Source organism: Setaria italica, chromosome III (assembly GCF_000263155.2).
Source record: "Setaria italica strain Yugu1 chromosome III, Setaria_italica_v2.0, whole genome shotgun sequence".
NCBI lineage: Eukaryota > Viridiplantae > Streptophyta > Magnoliopsida > Poales > Poaceae > Setaria > Setaria italica.
The window spans coordinates 11436752-11461984 of record NC_028452.1 but is presented as its reverse complement, the minus strand read 5'-3'; the positions used below and the strand labels follow the sequence as shown (position 1 = coordinate 11461984).

Genomic DNA, 25233 nt, shown 5'->3' with positions numbered 1-25233 from the left:
GGAAAGGTGCAAAAGGAAATTTATGTCAGAATTTGCCCTGGTGCTCCTGAGAGCAAAGTCAGTTCTTTTGCCATCCGTGGAAGCTTGGCTAAATTCCTTGTTATTTGTTTTCCTCTTGTCTGATTCTTCTGCTCTGTAGTCTTCCTTTAGTTTATCCTTCCTGCGGCTTTGTAATTTTGAACCTTTGTTTTACCTTTTATTTGCAATATATTAATCAGTAGGGACACACCCTCCTCTTCCTTAAAAAAAAAAGAACCACATGGTCAAGCAGCCGGTGCGCATGTGTTTCTTCTCTGCAGCTGATGCGTCTCCACGAGACCATGATGACCTACAGTCCTACACAACACACATCACATGCATAGCGGAGAATGAACTGCACGTATGTACGAGAACCTGCAGCGGCAGGGTTCACTGTTTCGGCAAAAGTTTTGCCGATTATCTTTGGCCTTCGATCGGATGGCTGCAATCCTGCTGGAGGTGCTAGAAACGTTTATCACCTGAATGTCTGGATCACATAGCAGACAGATCATGACAATAGAGTACTAGCTAGGTGATAATTTCTCCCGAGCAAAATCAAAGGGAAATCACGTGGAAGAAGAAAGCAGAAGCAACATACGAGCTAGCTGGCTGTGATCTCAAAGTCACCAGCTGCCTCCGAGTCTTTGCAACGGCACTCCATGGGTAATTCAGTAATTCACAATATAAGTATGGCATCAAGAATAGTAGTGAGATTATCCGGTAGTTGACTTAAGTCTTGAACTAATCAAGTCGTCTGTGCTGTAGAAATCGTGATGATAGGCTTCCTACTTAGCGGTCATGGATAGTGTGCCGCAGTATCTCATTCAGATGGACTGGCTATACAAGTCAAAACCCAGCAGCTGCACATCTTTTTCTAGCTGAATACAGGTCACAATAGCATGCGATCGATAGTCATGATCGACACTTCCTAGACTAAAGATATCAGTCTTCGCTGAACCTAGACTTGTTTGTACTATGTATATGTTCTCTGCTATGTCTGGCACTGGCACTGGCATCTTTCTGATGAAACACCTAACATGTGACAAGACCACGGGGAAACTATGCAAAATACCACGTCCTTTTGTACTCTGGCAATCAGAACTAGGCGAGATGCAGATGAACTCATCCGGGAAACAGGAATCTGAGTTTTGCGCGTGCTACCGTTGTGCTAATCATGCGGACGCGTTGGTTGGTGTGGTGGCCATCATCTCCTCAAACATACGAACATTGTGGATGAATTTCACCTACCTTTATTTACAAGACGCAATTAACAAATGGGAAAAATCTAGTATCAAACAAGAAAAAACGACTGAATTCTGTTCATAACGGCAGCGGCAGCATCCGGTCACCGAGCTCTGCGGCCTTCTTCTATGGAATCCAGCGATTCTTGGCCCGTGCTTCTCATCTCCATTGCAACTGGGCCTCCGGACAGTGATTGATGGTGATTCGAGTTGGTTGTTGACTGTACTTGTCCCTCGCCCTCGGGGTTAAGAATGTGCTCAAAGTACGCATGAGGCCAAAATCCTGCAACTCCACAGGTAAAACATCAGCTATCTAGTCTTGTGCTATTGTAATGTTCAACAAGTCTTGTGCTATTGTTCTTTTTTCTCTTGCTGCCTTTAGTCTTGTACACTTGTATTTATTTATGGATGGATGGAACATTAATTCCATTAAACCGATAAATCGCTAGCAAACAAAACTTGGATTCAATATGGATTGTATATTGTAGTCTTGTATTGGCAGGTGTATAAAGATAGAGAGAAGTTTTTTTTTTCATTTGGGCTGAAATAAGGAATGCTCATAAAGAAAAATCTTAACAAAGATTCGGAAAAGAAAAGAAAAAAAAAACTTAACACAAAGGGCACCATAAATGGACTGGGACAAGACGCCGAGCATACTTCGGCCCATTATTAGTGTAAGGCCTTGTCCAAGAAACTGGGCTTTTTCAGGCCCATTTTTATTGCAAATAAACTAAAACGTTAGTGCCTATAGTCAACAAAGTACTGCTAGTAGCTTTCTTCGTTTCTTTTTTTATAGATAGAAAAAAGGTACTATTTTTTTTCCCGAACTAGTCAACAAAGTACTATTTTTTTAAGAAAAGGTACTACACCCTCCGTCCCAAATTACTATTCATTTTGACTTTCCTACGTACATACATTTTGATATGCACCAGATATATACTATGTCTAGATACATAACAAAATTTATGTATTAAAAAAAATCAAAACAAATACTAATTTGGGACGAGGGAGTACTCCTTCCGTCCCAAAAAGAATGATGTTTTGGTATTCAAAATTTGTCCCAAATATAATGCGGTTTAGGACTTAAATCTTATGCATGCATAATTTGGTGTGTTTGATCTCATGCATGCATGATTAAATGGAAACATATTTTCTCATTTTCTATATGCAAACTGAACTAATTAAGGATCATGCGTCTTTTTCATTCACCCCTAATATGCCTGAAAAAGCTTAGAAAGTTATTCTTTTTCGAAGGGAGGGAGTAGGTTTTTGTACGGAATGATGCACTGTACCTTGTTCACCAGAGGGTGGTGGAAAAAACTGCAGGTAGCAGAAGGACGCAACCACCAATCCTGCAAGTTACGCCAACGAGAGATCTCTGTTCAGAACAGTAGTTGGCAACAGATGCGAGGTAGGTGGCCAGGTGAGCCAAATTGAAACGGGGAGCCAGCCTACCGAGAATCCCACCGGCAAACACGTCCTGCCAGTGGTGCCAGTAGTCATCCACCCTCGAGACCGCGACCATGGCCGCGAGCAGCAACGGCAGCAGGACGATGCAGAGCTTGGCCACATGGCCGCGCCGGTCGAACGCCTTGATCTTGCCGGCCAGGTACCACGACAGGAAGCCTAGCCCCGCGAAGGACCCTGTAATGATTTTTATCCGGAGTTTTCAGGATCCAGTGGTAGGTTGCTTTGCATACAGCAAATGGCTTTCAGAGCTGCAGGTGGCTGCTTACATGAAGAATGGCCGCTCGGGAAGCTCTTGTGCCCTTCTTTGATCACGCTCGGGACTCCATGGCATATGACTCCTCCAGTGATGTTGTCGTACTTCTGAAATGGAGCGAGTAAATCGTTCATTTTCGCCGTGGTGATAAGATGAAACCAGCTTAGCTTAGCTCTGAACTCAACCAGGCGCTTCATGACAGATGAAATCATTGATGGAGGTTCAGAGCAGAGCTCACCGGCACTCCGTCAGGGAAGCAGCGCCAGAAGAAATTGGGGCGCGGCCGGCCAACGCCGTCCTTGATCGCGTCGGTCAGGACGCCGGTGATGAGCACCGAGAACAGGAGGCCTGTTCAGCCGCAGCAACCACATGTCAGAAACAGCACACCTGACTGGGCACAGCTGAGCTGCAGAAGAACAGCTGAAACAAACTGTGAATCCACTGCAAGAAGAACTTGCCTAGAATGGCATGGTGCATGTCATACACGTTCCTCCGCTTCATGTATATCCCGACGATGATGATGATCGGCCCGATGACTGCGTATATCTGCGCAATCCCAAAAAAAAACAGCAAATTTTTAATAATCCAGCGAAACAACTTTCTTGTTCTTCTGCAGGGAGGGCAGCACGTACCGGCACGGCCCAGACGGGCACGGTGTTCCTCTTCATCGGGTACCGGAGGTCGGCCATCATGTCCTTGCCGACGAACCGGTGGAACGGCTCGATGAGGTTGAGCCCGACGTCGATGGCGACGAGGAGGGCCAGCACGACCCAGTCGAACAGGTGCACCGTCGCGACCTTGCCTCCGTGGGTCTTCAGGTACGGGTGCGGAGGGCCCAGGCGGATGGGCGGCGGCGGCGGCATCTCCTTCTCCTTCTCCACTTGATCGCCTGATCGGACAGGACAGCTGCAGGAGTTAAGGTGAGCACTGCTTGCTGCGAGTACATGGCAGCTGCAACCGCCGGTTCGGCAACCGGCAGGTTGCAACTGCCGCGATCCGGAGTTCCGGACATCTCGAGCTCAGGGGAGAGACGACACGACGCACATGGAATTACAACAGGTTACTCACAGAAGAAGAGGCGTTGCGTCCTGAGCTCTTGAGTCTTGAGGTCAACGGCCTCGGGGCTCGGGCATCGGCCACGAGACGAGCTCCTCTTGGATCCTCGTCCTCCCCTGCACGACAGAAGCGATGAACAGATCAGCAAGACCGCTTGAATAAACGAACATGGAATGCGCCTTTTGCTGTATTTTTTTAAGTGGAATTGCCAGATTGGTGACCAACCAGGCAGAGCAGGTTGGGAAGGGTGCCAGGGGTTTTCCGGCCGCGGGGGTTCGTCGAAGAGAAGGCCGAAGACTTGGTAGCCGCCTGCTGCTACTGCTCGTGGCTTCAGATTAGCTTCCCGCGCTTGTTCGTCAGGGGAAGCAAGCAAAGCAGCTGCTGCTGCATCTGTGGCGTGTAGGTTTGGAACCAACCAACCAGGAAGATCGCGTCCCAGTTCAACATAAATGCTATTAGTCATTTACTCATTTCAATCAACGAGGGTTGCTATGGAAAATATCTGGATCGTATCATTGCATTGACCGGTTCCACGGTCAGGTACCAAAATTCAGAGGATCCTGTGAATGGACGGCGCGGGTTCATCATAAGCTAATGCCATCTCACTCATGTGCAGAACTAAATCTGGATCGGCAGCAGCGATCTGGCTCCTCACCGTTCGCTAGTACCAGAAACGGTGCTGTGAAGATATATTCCGGAAACAGGTGACCGTGAGATGCCTCGGCTTATCTGCATTGCTACTACGCCATCTCAGCGCAAATGCGCACCATTTCGATCTGGCCTTTGCAGCCAATGAAGCCCAAAGTTACCAGGAATGCATGCGGCCATTACTTGGTGTTAAGCCTGGCCATCACTAGTTGGAACGTAAGTCCTGGTTGTTCTAACTGACTCTTAGTGACTATGCAAATGAGAAGTAGTGGATCTAAATTACCAACACATGTCATTAAAAAAATACACGTATCATTTGTTTATGTCAAATTTAATAAAAAAAATAATAAATAAAGAATATATGCATGATACGTGCCACCATGCACTCACATAGAGGAAGCAATGAGACTACTGATTTCTATATTAAAGATGTGATGAGGAGAGGAAAATTATGAACATTGATGAACAAGTGTATGGGGGAGGGGAGATTTTCATCAAAAAACTGTGTAAGAATGTTTAACAAACGAGAGACTAAACAGAGCTATATGTTCTAATATAGATGTCTCTTAAAATTATTATTAGTCCTTGCGGAGCACAAATTGACGGACTACAAAAGAGCAAACTCTCTTCCCAAAACTTGGGAAGACAATGTCCCTCCAGTTCTGCACAATCATAATTCGTCGTCCCGTTCAATCACACCTGTCCACTGTCACGTCCTACAATCTACGCTAGGCAGAGACAACAAATCGACCCATGTCGATTGAAGAATGACAGGGTGAACGATCGTTCGATCGCATGGACAGGAGGACAGTTGCAGAAATTAAGACGACGGATGGTACTACTACACGGCAGCTGCAACGGCCAAGTTGCCTGTTGGTTCAGCAACTGCCGTGATCCGAACATGCAATTGCCAATTTCGGGAGAAAGAAAGTAAGAGAGAGACGACATGAGATTAGCACGCAGAACTCACAGGGGATGAGGGGAGAAGAGTTGCCTCCTGCGCCTACAAGTCAACGCCCCCCGCAGCGAGGTCCTCTCCGAACCCCGATCCTCCCCTGCACGGCACGACAGCAGCGAAGAACAGAGCATCGAAACAGGCTGATTGTGATCAGTACACATGTATATGAAGAGTATAGAATAGCTTATTCTGTAACTAGCCATCCAACACACTCTTGAATGATTCGGACAATAATGTAGTCAACTTATTAGAATTGATATGTCCATTCTTATATTTCGTAATTTACTATAAATCAATTATAAATCGATTGTACCATAATTTACAAAAAAAGACATCTTGACACTAAATAATTTTGGTAACTTCTAATCCAAATTATGATACAAGTAAATTACGTCATGGAGCACCATGGAGTAGGCACTGCATTATTTGGGGATGCCGATAATCAACCAGGGCAGGTTGAAGAGTGTGCCAATTCATTCGTAGACGAGAAGCTTCGATCCAGGAGACTTTGGGCCAACAATATTTTGTGGAGTATGTTTTTAGTTTTCTTAGTTCAGAAAAGTAAAAAAGCTTAGAAAACTGGATTTTTTAATAAATTTAGCCTTTTCTTTCCATATGAAGGGGGTGTTTGGATGCGGGGTACTAAACTTTAGGAGGGGTCACATCGGATATTCGGATGCTAATTAGGAAGACTAAACATGAGCTAATTATAAAACTAACTGCAGAACCCCTATACTAATTCGCGAGACGAATCTATTAAGCCTAATTAATCCATCATTAGCAAATGGTTACTGTAGCACCACATTGTCAAATCATGGACTAATTAGGCTTAATAGATTCGTCTCGCGAATTAGACTCCATCTGTGTAATTAGTTTTGTAATTAGACTATATTTAATACTCCTAATTAGTATCCAAACATCCGATGTGACGGGTACTAAAATTTATGGGGGTGTATCCAAACACCCCCGAAGTCACGAGAACTTTTATCGTGAGAAGTTTCTCCGTCCTTGATCTTCAGGGGAGGAAAAGCTGTTCAATGCTGACATCCAACCTCGGACTGGACAAGGAGATTGTACCCTCTCCGATGAGGACAAACACGGCTATATTTTATAGATATGTCCCACGACCCTTAGCAGTTAAGGAAGCACGAAGACAGGATACTGAGTACTGGGTAGTTACATGGCCGGGGTTCGAACATCACAAGAAAACTCAAATTCAAGAGAATCTTCAGATCGTATCATGGAAACGAAGACACGGATTCATAAACTAGCGTGATCTGATCTGATTACTTCTGTGACGCGTATGGGTATTTGGATCCATGGACTAAGGTGGCGTTTGGTTCCCTTTGCTTATTTTTACCACGTGTCACATCGAATGTTTAGATACTAATTAGGGGTATTAAACGTGAGCTAATTCTAAAACTAATTGCATAAGCCGTGGCTAATTCATGAGACGAATCTATTAAGCCTAATTAATTTATTATTAGCTCATATTTACTGTAGCATCACATGGTCAAATCATATACTAATTAGACTTAATAGATTCGTCTCACGAATTAGCCTTCGTTTATACAATTAATTTTGTAATTAACCTATATTTAATACTCCTAATTAATTTTATAATTAGCGTATACTCCTAATCCGTCTCAACACGGAGAGCACGGCGCACGATGAGACGCAGAACTTCAGAGGTGTGCATCATTTCTGTGGCCCATGCAACCAGCGAAGCCCAACAAAGTTGACAGTTCACGTGCGCTACCGAACAATCACCACGCCAACACAAACACATCGGCCCGTTCAGTGCCCATCAATCACACCTGTCAATCCTCACGTCCTGGGATCCACGCTAGGCAGAGACAACAATCGACCCCATGTATTTGTACCGATCCACGACCACGACGTCTGACCTTCAGTCTCGTCCTAACACTAAAGAACACTTCGCTGCCGGAGCAGCTGGCGGAGTACAAACAAAGACACGGCAGCAGCGGTTCCGTCAGCTCCGTGCTAATTGCTCAACTGCTAGTCCGTCCACCATCATGCAGACGGACGGGCACCAATTTGCAGTAACACAACGTTGCTTTCGGACATGTTTTTCAGAAGACGACATCGCTCTGTAATGAAGTAGTACTGAAGTTTCAGAGGCTGACATTCCCGTCAGATATTTGGAGCCAATTGATTGAGCTGCCGTGCTGAGAAGCTCCCTGCGCTCCTGCGTGCCACGGTAAAGGGAGGTGTCTCTACTCCAATCCTTATCCAAGGCTTAGGCAGGTTAGTCGTCAACTAACCCTCGTGTTTTCTGGACACTAATCTATGTGCTGCTGTTTGGCAGTTGCCTTTTTGTGTAGCCGACGTGTGATTCCTTTGACGGTCAGCCGGTCCAACGCCCGTCGGATCGAAAGAAACCGCGCGGATCGGACGGCTGTGGCCGATCGTGACGGTTCGATGCGCGTGTTTTATCGACTGCTCGTGCTCGGCGACTGCCCACTTGTTCTCCGAGAACTTCCCGAGTCCTCGCCTACCGGCTACCGAGAGGCGGAAGGAAGCACACGCGCGAGCAAGCAGCCTTTGAATGGCACGCGACGGCGGCGGCTCGCCGGGCGCGGAGCGGCGGCGAGTGGCGCTGCGTGCCTTCCTCGCCGGTGGTGGGGAGGCGTCCTCGTCCGCGGTGCCTGCGGCGGAGGTGGAGGCCGTGAGAACGTCGGGCAAGGGGCTGCTGCGCGGGCTCCGGTGCACGTCGGCCGCGGCGTCGCAGGCTATCGTGCCGGCCGCTGCGGCGGACTGGCGCGGCCTCGGGTGCACGGCGGCGGCGGCGCAGGCACACGCGCCAGCCGCCGCGGCGGTGGCGGCGTCGGAGGCCCACGAGCCGGCCGCCGCGCGGCGGTCGGAGGAGTGGCGCGGGAGGCGGCGGAGGAACGGGAGGGAGAGGCGGAAGGCGAGGGGCGCGGGAGGCGGCGGCGGCGGCGGCGTCAGTGGTGGTGGTGGGGTGGGCGGGGACGTCTGGTGCACTCCCGGGATACCGTTCGCCGCCGAGGCCTCATCGGTGAACTGCGTGGTGGCGCCGCACCAGACGGCGGGTGCACGCCGCCGCGCCGAGGCCGAGAGGCCGCGCAGAGAGGTATGCCTTATTTCTCCTTGTGGATTTAGTTCTAGATGCTGAATGTTTGTAGCTGTTTCTACAAACAATTCCTGTCTCGCTTGGATTTCCTGTCTTAATGTGTTCAAATTTACTAATTTCGTCATGTTTGATGCGTCATCTATCACAATTCGTCATTGTGTTTCTGTAATATCCGCATTTCGTGGCTGTTTTCGTCATTAATCCATTCAAATTGCTCGGTGACAGAGGCCTGGCGCGCCTCCGGCTCGGAGGGTCACCATGCGGGAGCACATGTCGTCGTCTCCGATGAATTCACCGCCACACCATGGCATGCCGTTCATTGATGCCGACCGTGCACCTTCTGTCCGAAACCGACATATGAGTGGGCGCCGGCACTCGCACGCACGGCTTGAGGAAGAGGTAACGATGCAATTATGCAGAATCTGTTCAACTTACCCCGTTGTGTCGTGTGCTACCATTTAGCTTTCCAAACTTCAAATACAATGTGATGTCGCTAGTCTTGTAACCTTGTTGTTAGAAAGGTTGATGCCAGCATCAATAGGGTGATCCCTTCATAGGTAGCTGACGGTGTGTGCTGATTTGGCTCATTTTGTTATTAGTTGAGCATGTCACGTGATAGCATCCTTTTGAAATATGGAGTGTCAACTAAGGTGTGACTTTCAGTTAGACATTCAATAGCTAAGAGGCTGCACCCGGGGAAGCGTGTGGCACCGCATGCTATCTACTTGGTGGTAATGTACTCATGTTTATTGAGGAGTCGGCAAGAGATATGAGGGGTTCACATGAGAGCAGGTGACACCGTGATAGCAGAACATGGCTCAAGAATAGATAAGTTAGGTGGTCAAGGGGACCTTTGAGTGTAGATGCAGAGCTGCCTTCCTTTTTCTGGTTACATGCATCACTGCTGAATCATTGTGCTGGGCTGCCTGCTGATTCTTTCGGCTAACTACCATGTTGTGGAATGATGCTTCTTTCGCTGTTTACTGTGCTTTTTGGAGCAGGCCAGAGGCAATGAAGGATTATACGCCTCACCACGGATTGAAATTTGGCTGTTCAAGTGGGTTTTGTAGTGCCCGTAAAAAAAAGTTAAAAGTGGGTTCTGTAGTAGCAGTACGTGTTTAACTGTTTATTACTCTATAAGAAGGTATTAAAGAGTGTGAACTAACATTCTTGTAAGTGTTCTTTAATTAGTATTAGATTAGAGTGTTGCAATTACCGGTCAAAATACTTAGTTGTTCAGGTAAAGGAGTTAACAGGTTGCCACTTGGCTGTTGGTGACTCCAAGTATACATATCTCAGTCATCCATGTGGGTTGTAGATCCAGCAGTATTTTTCTATGGGGGGTCCCTGTTGATATATTGAGTTAGGATGTGCTTTCTCTTAAGAGTATGAAGTCATGTTTTCTTCCATGATTTTCAAACTTCTTATTTGCAACTTGCAGATGATGATGTTCCGAACAAGGATATTATTGGGAAGAATGGGTATGTATGATCAGTATCAGGATTGGCGCCTCGATGTTGATAACATGACATATGAGGTACCCTCAGCACTGAATATCATGTAAAACAGAAAGTTTAATGGTCATCATCGCTCACACTATTTCCCTTGGCAGGAACTACTTGATCTTGAGGACCAAATTGGATATGTAAGTACAGGGCTGCGTGAGGATGAGATCACTCGAAGTCTTAGGATGGTCAAATACTCCGCGTTCAATCCCAAGCATTTTTCTGCAGAAATGGATAGGAGATGTAGCATTTGTCAAGTGTGTCCCTTGTCTCTCTTTACTCCCTTCCTGTATCTTTGAATCAGCAGGTCATCAGATGATACTTAGCTGTGTATTATATTTCGTTTTTCAGGAAGAGTTTGAAGCAAATGAGGAAACTGGGAAGCTGAGTTGTGGCCACAGCTATCATGTGCATTGCATTAAGCAGTGGCTTTCTCGGAAGAATGCTTGCCCGGTTTGCAAGACCACTGTCTCAAAGATCTGAAGTCCTACTCTAGAGTCTAAACCACACTTTTATTGAGTATAATTGAATTAAAAATGTGAAGGGTTAGTTCTTTTGTTGTTGTACAGCCCTCTACATATAGGTTCGTACAAGCACACATCCAAGAGTTTTTTTTTTCATATAGAAAGTACAATGTCTTTTTCCCGATGGGCTATTGAGTATCTATCTAGTGATAATGGTTCAACGCATGATAGCCGGATTGCATTAGTTCTTCAGTACAATTTTTTGTTCAAAAAGTTGCTGCATCTTATGTGTTATTGGCGAGAAGAGAAGACTAATGGGAAGGCAGTTGAAAAATGCTCTTTATGTACATATAGCATTTGAACATTTGAAGTCTGAAATCATGAGCAACTCCATTAACACTCCTACATTTCCTCGCGACGAGTGTCCGACGCCAGTGTCTTCTTTCCTTTGATGGGCAATTCGTTCTCCTTCGGTGCTCGTCTCCTCCGTGTCTGTGCGCGCTGCAAGCCAACACGCGGTTCACGTTCACTCACTTCTCCACGAGGATCATCCGCTGCCACCGCTTTCCGAGCTGTCATTTCTCCGATCTCCCTCTCGATCGCCTCAGCCCGCATGACCACCTCTTTCTCGCCGGCGCGCAGCGCCTCCACCCACGCCTCCGCCGCGGCCACCTTCTTCTCGGCGACCGCGTGGACGACCTCGGCGCGGCCGGTCAGGTACTCGTACTCGAAACTGGGGATCGTCACGTTCCCAGAACTCTGCGCCATCACGGCGTGCATCGCGCTGTCGAGGACGGCCCTGAGCTTCTCCGCCTTGGCGGCCTCCGACGCCCTCGCTGCCTCGAGCTCCTCGACCGACTCCCTGATCCTCAGCTCGGCCGCCGCGATCTCGACGCCGACGGCCTCCGCGTCTTCCCTGACGCACCGGTTCTCCAGCTCCGTCAGCGCCCTCTCCTTCTCCGCAGCCTCGGTCTCCTCGCCCAGCTGCCGCAGCGCGGCCGACAGCTCGGCGAGCGCCGCCTCGGCCGCCTCGTCAGCGGACGTGGCGGCGTCCAGCCGGGACCTGGCCCTGAGCAGCTTGGAGTTCAGCTGCTGCACCTGCGCGCTGGCCCTCTTCTCCTGCTCCACGAGGCGGTCGATCTCCTCGGCGACCCGCGCCGTCTCCCTGCGCCTGCGTTCCATGGAGTTCGTGAACCGGACGCCCTCTTCTTTGATGGTCTCCAGCTCCATCCTCGCCGAGGTCAGCTCGGCCTCTGCCGCGGCCTGCAGCGACGAGCGATCGTCGTGTTCCTCGTGTCGCGTGGTGATTGTCAGCGCGGACTCACCGTTCTCGACGTGTTCCGTCGTCGCCTCCGTCGCTGGCACCATCGCCATCTCCGCGGGCTCGAGCCCCACGTCGGAGCTGCTCGCCGTGGCGAACCTCTCTTCGGGGTCACTCGACCAGCTCGTATCTCCCTGCGGGCTCTTGGCATGCGTCCGCGTGTCCTGCGCCCGCATGCCCTTGCGGGATCCGCCGGCTTCGGCGGCGAGTTCTGCTATGCCGCGGCCCTCGTTTTCGTCGCCGGCCTCTCGCTTCACACTGTCGAGGGGACGCGAGCCAGAGCTCGACACCCAGGGAGTCGGCGTCGCCGCGTCCCTCTCGGGCATGGCGTTCCTTGCGGCCTTCACCTCGCGCTGCAGCTTCCGGAGCTCCCTCTTGACGAGGTCCAGCTCCTGCATCACCTCGACATACAGCGAGTTGCCCTGATCCTGAGCATGGTCGGCGCCTGGTGCCTCGACGTCCATGAACCCCTTCTTCCTTCTGCTGCTACCGCTGCCGCCGGCACGCGTTCCTTGGAGCTCCGACCTGTGAGCCCTTGCCGTGGCATTGGCCTGCTCGATCTTCCGCTCCAGCTCGCTAGCCATGGTGCTTGCCCTTGACAGCTCGGACTCGGCACGGGCGCGCTCTCGCTCCGCAACGGCCATGCGCTGGTGCAGCCTCTCCACGCTGGGTTTCGCCGGTGATTCCACCGCAGGTGAAAATTTCTGCACGCGCCGTGGTCGATGTCAGACACAAACACAACAAATACAAATCGGGAAAAAAAAATCAGGATTCAGATGGCACTAGTACCTTTTGGGTTGCTCTTCTCCTGCTCCTTCCTGGCCTCCTCACATCGATGCTCTGACCAAAGATGCTCATGGCTTCTCCTAATCTGCTCTCTCCCGAGTTCTGCTCCATTTTGCTCATCTCCATATCTTTGGAAGATCTCTTGGAAACTGGAAGATTATGGCTATATAGGAGGAGAAGAAGTTCGAGGAGTCTGGAGAGCCGTGTCTTATCAGAGATAGACAACCGTCGGGTTTGCAATTCCAAGCCGGAATGCTTGGCAAAATTCAGAGGAGTTCACTACAATACATCGCAGTCGCAGCTATACATTATCCATCCTGTTCCTGTCACGGCCTCCTCCTAGAAATCAGCGTACCAAGCCGGTGATTGTGATCTGTCCCCAGCTCGCATTTCCTTGTTAATTCAGCTGACAGGGTATCGCCGCGGTAATTCTGAACAGCTTTCCTGATGCATTGGGCAGCATTTACATGACAGCCCCCAAAATCACTTCGTGCCGGAAAAAAACAAATCACCAACGCCTTCTTGTAAAAGATTTTCTGATGTTTTGGCTATGTATTCGGTTGGAACATGTGCCACTTTGTAAAAGAATGTCTGAAGCTGGAATGCTCTCTTCCATTATCTAAAAAATCAACGCCTTCGATTGGATCGGTGAGTCAGCAGCCTCAGGAGCCAGAACACAGTTTTGGAGACCTTTGCTGTTCATGGTGGAGTACAGTGAGTTTAGCGGATATACCAGATTTACTGGTGTTATTTACATTTTGGGTGACTGACTGACTGAACGAACAGGCCCTGTCATATTCATCAATCTGAAATTCTGAATATCTGCTAGTCTGCAGGAGATGCTCGCAATCTGCAACTAAAATTATGGTTCCGAAATGTGCCGTCACAGGCTCACAGCTCTTCTCTTGCGTCACGCAAGTTAACTGCATCTATCAGGCTCGCCATTTCGTGAGCAAGATACAATGCTAGTGCCTTGGAGACTCCTAATGCAGCACGGACACCACAACCGGCGAATTTGCTTTGCCTTTTGGCGCTTGTGCGTACGTCAAGCCAGCCCGATCCTAGAAAAAGAAAAACAAACCGTGCAAGTGTAAACACCACCATTGCTATGCGAGATTCTTGCTGGGAAATACTGGCACGGCCGGGCCAGATCAGATCAGCGGTGACGAGCGTGCGTGCGTGCAAGCAAGGAGCCAAGGAGACACAGCAAGCGAGACACGATTGGCTGCTCCTGGGCCCTGTTTGGCGAGTAGAAAATGAAGCGAAAATTGACAGCTCCATGATCGTTAGAAGCTCCTACACTCGCCGGTCTCGATCACCAATCATCGTCATGTTCCGGTGTTACGCGAGAAATGAAGGAGCAATCAGTAACGGACGCCCAGGACACGCCTGCCACGGCAGCAGCAGCTGCAGCAGAAACGCAGCGAGATGCCCGAGATGGCCCCTGGCGTGAAGAGCAGCGGCCATGGCAAAGGGCTAGGACTAGGAGAGGCGGGCGCGGGTCGCGGAGGCCACCCGCAGCCGCAGGCTGCAGCCGCGACGCCAGAGGCGGCGGCTGCGGAGTGCACGGCCGCGTGCTGCGTCCTGTGCGCGTGCCTGCCCGTGGCCGCGCTCTGCTGCGCGGCGCGCGCGTGGCTCGCGCTCGCGCGGGGTTGTTGCCGCGTCCGGCCGCGTCGCGCCCGGGGCGCGCTGGCTCCAAGTGCCTCGACGTCGTCGTTCTCCGACGAGGAAATCGACAACACAGGCTACGGCAGGAGGAGCGCCGCAGCCGCGTAAGATGGGGCAGGCGAGGACACCGCCGCGCCGTCACGACACGGCGGCAGGGAAATGCCGCCGCGGGCGCCAGCTCGCCCTTCCCGTAGTCTGGAGATAGTGAAAAGCTCTATTTCTTGATGATCTTCCATTCTCATTCCGTGTCAGCATGTCGGAGAATTTCTCTCATGGTTAGCGAAGTATATATCTTAGTTTCTGCAAAAATCCAGGAAAGCAAAGCACATTTACACGTGTGATTTAGGAATTAGGATGAACGGCAGAATATTGCATCATGTATGGCTCAGGAGCAAAGGAGGTGGCAAAGGTTAAAAAGAAGAGGATAAGTGATAGTGACACCGAGAATGGAGGTCGTAAACAGGAGCAGTATTTCTTTCAATATCTATTGTACAGGCAGATAAAATAACCTGACATACAATGCACCAGATTGCGTTGAGCTGAAACCTTTAACTATGAACACCTATCCCATGGCATTTAGCCCACACAAATAAGAGCCACAGGCAAAAAGAATTGTACAGAAAAGGGTCAAAGAAAATATGGGACGGCAGTCCTTGGCCCTCGCATCTGGTTGTTTTCCTCTGTCTCTGTGAAGAACTTGACCTCCCTTTCCTGCCAACAGAGCGAAAAAAGGGTCAGCGAAAGAACAGGAAAATAACAAAACCGGAACTACTGTAAGCGTAGACCAGTGTATAAGTTGCTGCAACAACCGGCCGCTTAAAAGTTACTTTTAGCTACATTAGATGGAGGCACAAAAAAAAAAGCTTTCAACACTTGAACTGATCCAACTCCCAGCTGCATTAAGTACACTATGTCATAGGAAGAAGCAAATTGCTATAGTGAGCGATTTCGGCCCACATGAGTAAGCTATCAGGACTCAATGAGCTTCTACAGCTCATCTAAAAACAAAATATTGTCACCTTACATCCAATATGTACACAGTAGAAAATTGGTTTCATGTAAACTATCAAAGCTCAACAAAAAGGAAGGATTCCTTGAATGTTTCTAATGCAAGTAAAACATCCTCAACTTGAAGTTGACCATCCAAATACCATGAGATAAAACAGATAACAAAAGGGGGATTAAGAGCTGGTGCATAAATAGGGATGAAGTGACCTACCATATTTTCACTGAAGCTTAGTATAGAAGCAATATTGCCACATCTGTAGCAATAATTAGGTGCAGACCACACCTGGAAAAGGAAGGAAAAGATCTAGTGAGCATATGGAACTGCATTTTGAGGCGAGTCGACATGCAAATGAAAACTCACAGTTACAAGGCCGTTATCAAACATGTACTTTAGGCCTTCCTGGACCAGTTGATGGGCTCGGCAAACTAACTCAATCTTATTAATATGGTTGAACTGCATTTAGAAAAGGCACAGCAGTAAGAAGCTTGTATAATAACAAAAGTAAAAAAATGGAAACAAAAAAATCAAGTTTATTTTCATACCTCTTGAGTCACCCTTGTTCCAAAAAGCCAACCTGCTCCACGGGGACTAACTGCCCATGTATCTATCTCTTCCGGGTCACTCCACATCAGATCACAGAAAGGCCCTTCATGGGGAATTTCACAATTGCGATCGATGACTCGTATCTGGCCACAACAAAAATGTGGATTATCCTTAGGTTAATGTACAGTTCCACTAAACAAGCATTTTCCATAAATGCATGGCAGCGTTGGTGGCTTGCACATTTTGCTCCCCAAGAAAATAACTATCACAAATATTTCTAGTGGCATTAAATTCAAAAAAGACAACCACATCCATGAAACTGAGTTAAAATAACTGACAACCACTTATTTTCTGATGCTAGTTACAGCCACTTATTATCATGCAGTGATGCTTCTATTAACGATGTGTCCTTCAAAACATAAAGGGGTACAACATGCTCCCAACTAGTTTGGCAAAGGAAAGGATAGCAGGCCTTAATATGGAATGAGCTTTTCTAAATAAACGTATCTTATGTTATGATAGTTCATCAGGACCATGTAAATGGAAACATCTCTATGAAATAAAGACGACCGAAGAGAATCACTAACCTGATCAACAGTCCGTACATCAGGTGAAAGGCCACCATGAACACAGAGGACCTAATGTTCAACATGTCATTAAGTATTGTTAGATAGCATGTTGCTCCTCACTTGTCACAGCATAAACTCACAGCTTACAATTTCTTAACCAGTAACTTACAGTGCCATTAATGATTGCTGAAAGAGTAAGGTAATCAAAAACATCAGTACAATATCTCCATGCATTGGCATTTCCATACTTCCTCTGACACTCATCATAAAAACCATACACCTAAAAGAAGAAATAAAAAGATTAGCTTTTTCCATGACAGAAAGTCGTGCGTGTTCGATAAAAAAAATGACAGAAAGTCATGAAATGCAGAAGTGAACCGAACCAAATGAGATTCTTATTACAAGAGAAATCTGTGAACGCAAATTAGGGAAACTGCAAAGTGGGAGAACAATCTTTATACAGATTGAATTACCTGTGTCAACTGTCTGCTTTCATGATTCCCACGTAGAAGGGTTATGTGGGCAGGGTACCTACAACATACAGCAAAAAAATGAATGAAACAACAAGAAATTTGAATGATGCTTTAAATATGTTTATAATCCGAGCTTCCTAAAATGATGTATTGAGAAGAAGCCTCCAGAAAGGCAAAACAAGTCTGGAATCAAACAGAAATAACTGATTAGACAGATCAACCAAAATGGAGCTAAAACAATTTTGTTACTCTTAGAAAATTCTAATAAGGAATTGAGGAGCAATGTTTCCTTCTGTAGATAAATATAGCATCTAACATGACCACCTTTGTGTACCTACTTAGGTGGCTAACAGTAATAGATAGACTTTAGAAGCATTTCATACTAAATCCCATGCGCCCAATCATAAACTAGAGCATGGTAAATCACTGGCAAGCAGTGCTTTACAAAGTCAGGCAGTCGATTGGCTCATAGTGCCCAGGCAGCCAATTTTTTCAAACAGTGCTTACAAACTAGAAGTACAAGATAAATTGACCTTGATACTATTTTGATTTTTGAATAAGGAGAAAGGAAACCAGCAGCTAATTGGCAATATATGCATGGCAGTTTGCCATAGTTTGTAGACTGCAGACCTAATTAAGAAGGCCCTATTTCTGCAGAAGTTATCTGGATATTTCTCATGTAATTCAACAATCCTCCTTTGTTCAGTTACATGACATCAAGGAAACAAAATCGCAACAGGATCATTAATAAATACTTTGTAAAATGCTCAAGACTCTATGACATCACATCGACCATGGCGAAACAACAACCAAAAGGCATTTAGTGCAGTACCTTGCTTTTAGAAGCAAAAGGATTGTGAAGACCTCTAGGCTGTTGAACCCGCGATCCACAAAGTCACCCTGCAAGCCAATCCAACCTCAGTTCAGGAATCGGGGCAGCAAACCAACAAGATATTCAACTACCAGAACAGCAATAGCTCAATAACAGACCATAAATATGTAATTCGTATCGGGGACATGTCCTCCGGTCGCAAAGAGTTTCATCAAGTCATGAAACTGCCCGTGGATGTCTCCACACACTGTCACAGGGCTATTGACAGGCTGCACATTCGATTCCTCGATAAGAATCTCCTTCACCTGAAACATTCAAACACAGAGCCGTCGATCATAATCAAAATAATACAGCGCACGCATTCAGCGCATAAATATAAAGCTCCAATACAACACAGAAATCAGAGAAGGCAACTACTTCTCCCACTCGTGCCCCAGATTCCCAGCTCAGCTCATTAGACAACAGGTAGAAGCGAATGCCCGGGAACGCTGCTACCCAGGCCGCCCGACAGTAATGGGCAGAGGAAAAACCCTAGAGGATGGAGGACAGCATCGGGGAGTCGAGAGAACCGTACGTATTCGCAGAGGGACTGAAGCTCGTGCTCGGCGAGGTGCTGCCCCTCCTTGACCTTGGCGATCCACAGATCCAAATCCATCAAGCCCAGACGGCTGAAATCCCCAGCGCCAATCCGCCAGTTCGAGTCCCCCTCTATGAATTAGGGTCCCGTGGATTGCTGTGGTAGATTGAGGGAAGTGGCGAATTGGTAGATTGAGGGAAGTGGCGAATTGATGGATCTTTTGGTTTGTTATTGGCGGCGTGGAGAGAAGAGGAAGCGAAGGATGAAACACGAGGGAGAGAAGACGCGGCACGTATCTCGATGCAACTACGTGGACGCCCTGGATAACTTGAATTGGAGGTACGTCGTTTAGCGAGTTTTCCTAAAAGCTGCCCACCTTCTCCTACAAGGTTGTCACTATTCACGCCAATCCGACTCGCGTCTCCCAAACACCTTTTCCCCCGTCTTCTTGCAAAACTCCCTCCTCTCCAAAACCCCACCTCCAGAGCATGGCCGCCGCCGCCGCCCCTGCTCCGCCGCCGCTGTCCCTCTGGATCGACGCAGCAGCCGCCCGCGAGCGTCGCGCGCGAGTGGCCACCCACTCTCCGACCACAGGCGCCGCTCGCCCGCTCGCCCGACGTACGGCCGCGGGGAGCGGTGGCTTCCGCTCGACGACGAGCGGCGCCGACCGCCCACTCGTGCGGCGTACGGCTCGGGGGAGCGGCGTCTTCCCATCGCCTACCAGCGCCGCCGGCCGCGCGCTCTCACGTGCGGTTGTGAGGAGCGGCTTGCCCGCGCCTCACGGGCCGCACCGCGCCGCGCGCTCGGCGAACCGATTCATCGTCCTGGAAGGACTAGGAGAGGAGGTGCCGCGCTTCCCAGGTCCGGCGCCGGCGGCACGCAAGCCACCCAAGACGCGCACGACGTCGTCCTACGTCGACGTCTTGCGGAGCCCGAGGCCGGCGACAGGTGGCGGACGTGGCCGCCGAGGAATCGCCGCCGAGACCAAGGTGATTCCCCGCCTGAGAGATACGAAGCCGGAGATCGCGGAGCACGGGGCTAGAAGCCTCTCTCGTCACGGTGGCTGTGGAGGCCGCGGCGGCGGTGGAGGAGGCGGAGGCCCCGGCGCGGCGAAGGAGTCCCTACGGCGAAGCGACGCCGCGCGCAAGAACACGTCGGTGGCGTATGAGCGCGTCACCGACGTCACGTACGACGACGGAGTCACGCGCGCGATGCGCGGGCCGCACCGCGCCGTGCCGAGCAGCGTTGTGGCCCTCATCGCCAACACCACTCGCGCTGGCGCGGCCCGGTTCGGCGGTGCCAGTCCCAGCCCCGGCCTTGGAGGAGGTGTCGAAGCAGGCAGAGGCGGAGCGGTCACGACGGCCGCTGACGACGACACCACCCATGGCGAAGGCGGAGCCGTCCGCATCGACGTCGCCAGCATGAGCGATGACGCGCTGCGCGGGCCACCCCCAGCATCCGAGGTCGCGCGGACCGTGCGATGCGGCGGCTTCGGCACCCGCATGGAGGCGGTGCGTGCGGGCGCGGATGGCGCGGCGCTCCTCGGTTCTTCGCCGGCGATCGCGACGTGGGTCGGCGGACATGTGGGAGGACCTGGCGAAGGCGCTGGTGGCGTGCCAGCCGGTGCGGGCCCCGGCGATGGAGGTCCAGGTCCGGGCCCTGGCAATGGAGGTGGTCCGGGTCCCGGCGACGGAGGAGGAGACGGAGACGGCGGGGATGGCGGAGAAGGCGACGGAGGAGGAGACGGAGACGGCGGAGACGGTGGCGGCGGCAACGGAGACGGTGGCGGCGGCAACGGTGGCGGACAGGAGGCTGCATTCTTCCCTCGGCCACTGCCGCTGGTACGATGCGTCTTGTGCCGCCACCCTGCTGCAATTTACACCAGTTGTTGCAGTCAGGTATTCTGCTTCGAGTGCGGCTGCGGCTGCCTACAACCCGCTCGTCAGAATCTACCTAAGCCAGCGCTCTATGGAAGTAGCTTATCCGCCCTTCAAATTCACCAGTATTTTTTCGTGCCTGCCTTTCCATGGATGCTCATTAGAGGAGTCCGCTTGGGATTTAGGATCAGGATCATCTACTACTACGTTAAAACCGATCAGCTGTTTGGCAACAATCAAGTTCTGAACGTGCGGATCGACAACTTCAAGGTTCAAGATATGGAGGGGTCGACCAGAATTCAGGAGGTGACGAGTCGGACAGTGTCGTTGCCGCGGGCTAACATCTTAGCGCCTTAGCTGTGAGATGAGAGCAAATTCTTCTATTTCGCTTGTGTCGTGATGTTTGCTGAGCAGTAGATTTTATGACTCGTTTGTAATTCAAGTGATTACTTGACATGTTCAGATGAACTGGTTCCTAGGAGTTATGGTGTCAATGAATGTTTGCGTGGAATAATTTGTTTCAGGTAGCATTCAAGATATTCAGACGGAAGTATCGGTTTTTGGTCCATGCGCCTCTGATATGTTTCTATTCTGATGAATGTTACTCGGATGATCTGTTAACATGCAGACAGATACACAATGCTGAGAACTTGTCATATCTGTGGATTATGTGGCAACTGTAGGAGGCCGGTGGAGGGTGCCTCTTGGGATAGATTGTCATTCTGGCTGTAGTTTTTTTTTTTGAAGGAACGGCTATTGATGCTTGAAACTGAAAGTGCTGAATATCTGGAGATTGTCTCTGTAACTACGTTGAGTTTGCGAGGGCTGTGGTTTTACTCTCCCTATGTATTTCATTGCTGAATGCACTACCAGCGAATACATTATACATTCTTTAAAGACCTTGCATGCGTCTCTTCATATTAATATACATTTGCCTGTTGGACTTGGATGCGCTGCCACCTTCTCATGAACCAGGTGCGGCAATCTTTAGATTCTAAATCAAACACACCAGGATCCAGGGCACTCCAATTTATGACCATCCATGGAACAAGCAGATGCTAGGTGTCCTTGGTACTAGCCGGTCAAGGCTGTTAAGTCAATCCCAAGGTAAGGCCTACATCCATTTTTAAAGCCATCTGCGCATGGCTTCCATGTTGTCTCAAAGCCATTCTTCAAACTCCAAGTAGGGAAATCGATTCACCCACTTGATATTCCTTCAGTTACAATACAATGTCGAGTTCAATATTTTTTTTCTGGAACGCGCAAGAGAGCTGCGCATCAATATATTTATTCACCCTTGTGCTCGTTAAACCTATTTATCCCTTTTTTGTGAATATAAACACAAGCAAAAACACACTAATCTTCTTGGAAACATTGACTAGGAGACTGATTTCATTATAACAACCAAAGAGAAATCAAATGTACAAGAAACATGGAGAGACCCTAATACATTATCAAACTATACTAGAAAGACAGCATTGGCAATGAAGGGTTTGTCTGCGACATCCCAGGCTCTAAATATGAACTAAAAAAGAAGCAGATTGTAGTTAACAATATGTTATCGTTCTAAACACCTTGCTTTGCGCACACGGGGATAACTTGCTAGGCTCTCCTCGTATAATATAGGGACCAAGGGCATAATTCTAGTATATTGATTTGTTTCCTCCAAAGGTTGTGCACCACTGGAGCTTGCAGAAATCTTCCAAGATAAAGCAGGCGAAGACCCATTAAAGATCTTGAGCTGCCTTACCGGTGGCTTCCACGTACAGGACTTCTTCACAGAATGTTTGCATTTGTTAACGTCAAAACCTTCACAAACTCCAAAACGTGACGATTTTTCTGCACTTCTGGCATGTAGCATCTCATCAAGATCGTACAAGCTTTCAATAGAATGCCTTCTTGGATCATAAATGCCTAGTTTCTTTCCTGTGTTCAGCAAGATCCTCCCATCCTTAGGATCAACAGCCAATGGCATGACAACATTTGCCCTGAGGGAATAGCCTGACCAACCTTTCAAATTTACCTTATATGCTATACTCCATTCACCATTCTCCAGCTTCCAAATATCTAGCTCTTCTGCAACTGGATTTGCAAGAACAGCACACAAACTTCCCTCAAGCTCTACCACAAAAGCTAGGGAAGAACATCTATTGTTCCATGTTGCAATGCATGAAGGACAGGAGATGACACCAAATGAATTTGCTGCTATGTCGAACGACACGATGGCTCTCTCATAAGTCTGGCCCAACCTTGGTTCGCTCATCCAGTAGAGCAGCCCTTTGATATAGGTTGGTGGCATGTCATTCACAGGCAAAGGCGGATACAAGTGGCATTGCGTACAGCCAATGCCACAGGTAATAACTGTACTCGTCAATAAATATTGGCGGGTTTTGAAATCCTTTCGTTGATACGAAAAACGGACTATAACATGCTCTTGCATCAACAGATTGAACCCCAAACCAACATTCTTATTGCCAACAGCAAAAGCATGGTCTTGTGGCATATAGCCATAGCCAGGATTATTACAGGGCATATGAGTGAACTGCTCTCGACTGAGATAGACAAAACGGTAACCTGTGCAAGGGTTGTAGAGGTAGTCCTTCATTTCAGTGCTTATCAGATTCATACCATGGCATGGCTTGGAGCAAACCACCTTCATGTCAAGCCATGTATCATGATTGGGAATGTGCTGCTTCAATTCATTTAGGGGAGCAAAACTGAAACCCGATCCTCCAGTACCCTTGCCCACAAGCATGATCTTTGGCCTCCTGTCCATGTTGTTATGTGAATAATAATAGTGCATGAAGCTTTCATTCTCGATCAACCTAAGCCACTGCTTGCATACAAGTTTGGCTTGCACGGTATAATCACCTGGGAGTCGGAGTAGGATCTCCCTAGTCGCCTCAGCCAGGGGAGTTGACAATGCCATCTCTTCATTTGTTTGATGCACTGGAACAAGACTCTCTTTAAATAAAGAGAGTCTAAGAGCAGATTGCTCAGTTTGATAAGATGAATAGGTTTCTCTAATTGCAAGAATGGTTTCTAGAGTTCCCAACACAGGATCGTAGGCAATAACCTTGCGTTTGGATGTAGCAATGACTACCTTCTTTGTTGACCCGTAAGCATTAACTGAACCGATAACTCTAATAATCTGTGGGTCAGTTAAATCTCTAGCAGCATGCTGTAATAAATCAATGCGATGCTTCAGCGACCAACCACCAGTGCTATAATCATTCAGCTTCCAAATCTCCAACATGCTACAATCAGGTGAGACATTACGAAGATCCCGGACCATACACAAGTGACCAGTAAGTTCCACCAGATGAACACCAGATACCACGAAGGGAGGTGAATGGACCCATCTAAAGGACTCGTCTGTGATGGAAAATGATAGGATGGCAGCTCGTGGTCTTATGACTAGAAAATCAGGATGTATAAGCCAATTCAGAAATCCATCTGCAAACACCGGCTGCAGTTTATCTAATGTTGCATGACTAATAGCGACATCAGCAGCAAGGCAAAACCTGAAGGGTACTCCTCCAACAGCTGGCCTCCAGCAATCCCCCTGCTTACCACCCAGCGTGTATATCTCACACTTAATATGCTGCTTCTCAAGATATTTCCCATTGAACAACCTCACCACCTTGTACTCCTTAGTCCGGGCATCAAACGTGAGTCCAGCAGTGGCATATGCCGAATCTTGGCAAGGCGGCAACCTGGTGACTGTTCTTGTGGCTGCATTGAAAACATAGTAAGCTGGTGCCACAGCATCGTATAGAAGGGTGAGTCCATGGCACGGTGAAGATGTCATATCCATGAAATCACCACGTACATTGTTCAAAGTGAACAGCAGACCATCATCAGGGCCCGATGATGAGCCTAAGTACACCGATGTGGCATCGAAACCAGATGTTGGTGAGGTGAAAAACAGCTTAGGTGTCGCTGACGCTGCCTCAGCCCTTGCCATGTGAAGGCGGCAGAATTCCTCAGAAGAAAGCACATCAGCCCAGGACCGGCAGACGGCCCGACACTGGAGGATGGATTTGACGGGCAGCCGCAGGAACACTTCTGTCATCATCTCCTCCGGCAGCACCTGTGCACCGCCAGATGTTCCAACCCTCTTATTCCCCGTCGTCATGGCACCCGAAATTGATCAACTTGATGAGATAACTTGCACTGAAATAAACACAAGAGAATTCTGAAAATCGAGTATTAACTATCGAGTGTAATAATACGTAAAAGAGACACTAAATATTGTGAAAATTTTGAGTAGAGAAGAGAAACACGCACCCTTAAAATCTTAGCTTGAACGGCGTCGGCGGCGTTTGGTTAAGGTGAGATGAATTGCCCCCAAAGATGCAAAAATCTCTCCCTTTTTTTCAACTTTTATTGTAGAAGATGGGGGCAGGGGCACCGGGCACGGAGAGGTGTCTCAGCCCGAGTCCAAAACGAACACTAGAGAAGACAGGATTTCAGGACTCCCAAAGAAATCAAAGACTTATCCGGCAATCCAGCGTGCCAGCTGCGGGCCTGCGGCTGCGGCAGCTTCCTCAACAGTGGGCATGAGTCCCCCGCCCACATCCACGCCGAAAGGGCGCCGGATGCGCGGTCGCCAGGCCGCCAACGTGACTGCCGCAGGCCAGACGTGGCCACCCGGCAGCGAATCCGGCGACCCCGGGCGGGCGAGAGGGAGGAGGAGGCTGGCGATCGGGCGGGCGAGGGGGCGGAGGCGGGGATCCAGGCGGGAGGACGGAGGTCGCCTCCGAGGTTGCGGTGGTGGATTGGGGATTGGGGAAGACCTACGGGCGCGGCGCTGGGTCGGGAGGGACTCAAAGATAATCAGTCCTACC

General features: G+C 49.0%; 5 protein-coding genes across 6 annotated transcripts; 1 reads left to right on the top strand and 4 right to left on the bottom strand.

The window, feature by feature from the left end:
- Positions 1 to 1135: 1135 nt before the first annotated feature.
- Positions 1136 to 4489, bottom strand: LOC101782102 (lipid phosphate phosphatase 2). 2 transcript variants are annotated; one of them, XM_004961268.4, is made up of 9 exons: positions 4264 to 4489; positions 4051 to 4154; positions 3615 to 3871; positions 3441 to 3528; positions 3221 to 3330; positions 2996 to 3089; positions 2715 to 2903; positions 2552 to 2611; positions 1136 to 1542 (listed from the first exon to the last, which is right to left on the bottom strand). In XM_004961268.4, exons 3-9 carry the CDS (start codon positions 3843 to 3845, stop codon positions 1364 to 1366), a joined length of 951 nt encoding a protein of 316 aa, XP_004961325.1. In that variant the 5' UTR covers positions 3846 to 3871; positions 4051 to 4154; positions 4264 to 4489; the 3' UTR covers positions 1136 to 1363. The 2 variants fall into 2 exon arrangements, with proteins under 2 accessions (XP_004961325.1, XP_004961324.1); XM_004961267.4 differs by having other exon boundaries at positions 3615 to 3888; positions 4264 to 4488.
- A 3336-nt stretch (positions 4490 to 7825) lies between these two features.
- LOC101781705 (E3 ubiquitin-protein ligase Arkadia) lies at positions 7826 to 10983 on the top strand. The gene is made up of 5 exons (XM_022824838.1): positions 7826 to 8759; positions 8985 to 9158; positions 10201 to 10296; positions 10372 to 10521; positions 10616 to 10983. The coding sequence occupies exons 1-5, from the start codon at positions 8214 to 8216 to the stop codon at positions 10745 to 10747; spliced, it is 1098 nt and encodes a 365-aa protein (XP_022680573.1). The 5' UTR covers positions 7826 to 8213; the 3' UTR covers positions 10748 to 10983.
- Positions 10984 to 11114: 131 nt separating this feature from the next.
- Positions 11115 to 13374, bottom strand: LOC101775513 (protein PLASTID MOVEMENT IMPAIRED 2). Its single transcript, XM_012844365.2, has 2 exons — positions 12839 to 13374; positions 11115 to 12753 (listed from the first exon to the last, which is right to left on the bottom strand). The coding sequence occupies exons 1-2, from the start codon at positions 12959 to 12961 to the stop codon at positions 11131 to 11133; spliced, it is 1746 nt and encodes a 581-aa protein (XP_012699819.2). The 5' UTR covers positions 12962 to 13374; the 3' UTR covers positions 11115 to 11130.
- A 1576-nt stretch (positions 13375 to 14950) lies between these two features.
- LOC101781309 (phytochrome-associated serine/threonine-protein phosphatase 3) lies at positions 14951 to 18797 on the bottom strand. Its single transcript, XM_004961265.2, has 10 exons — positions 18504 to 18797; positions 18088 to 18234; positions 17930 to 17997; positions 17098 to 17155; positions 16794 to 16904; positions 16643 to 16693; positions 16055 to 16198; positions 15873 to 15965; positions 15723 to 15794; positions 14951 to 15214 (listed from the first exon to the last, which is right to left on the bottom strand). The coding sequence occupies exons 1-10, from the start codon at positions 18582 to 18584 to the stop codon at positions 15131 to 15133; spliced, it is 909 nt and encodes a 302-aa protein (XP_004961322.1). The 5' UTR covers positions 18585 to 18797; the 3' UTR covers positions 14951 to 15130.
- A 2943-nt stretch (positions 18798 to 21740) lies between these two features.
- Positions 21741 to 25177, bottom strand: LOC101780640. Its single transcript, XM_004961263.3, has 2 exons — positions 24674 to 25177; positions 21741 to 24559 (listed from the first exon to the last, which is right to left on the bottom strand). Exon 2 carries the CDS (start codon positions 24519 to 24521, stop codon positions 21942 to 21944), a length of 2580 nt encoding a protein of 859 aa, XP_004961320.1. The 5' UTR covers positions 24522 to 24559; positions 24674 to 25177; the 3' UTR covers positions 21741 to 21941.
- Positions 25178 to 25233: the final 56 nt, after the last annotated feature.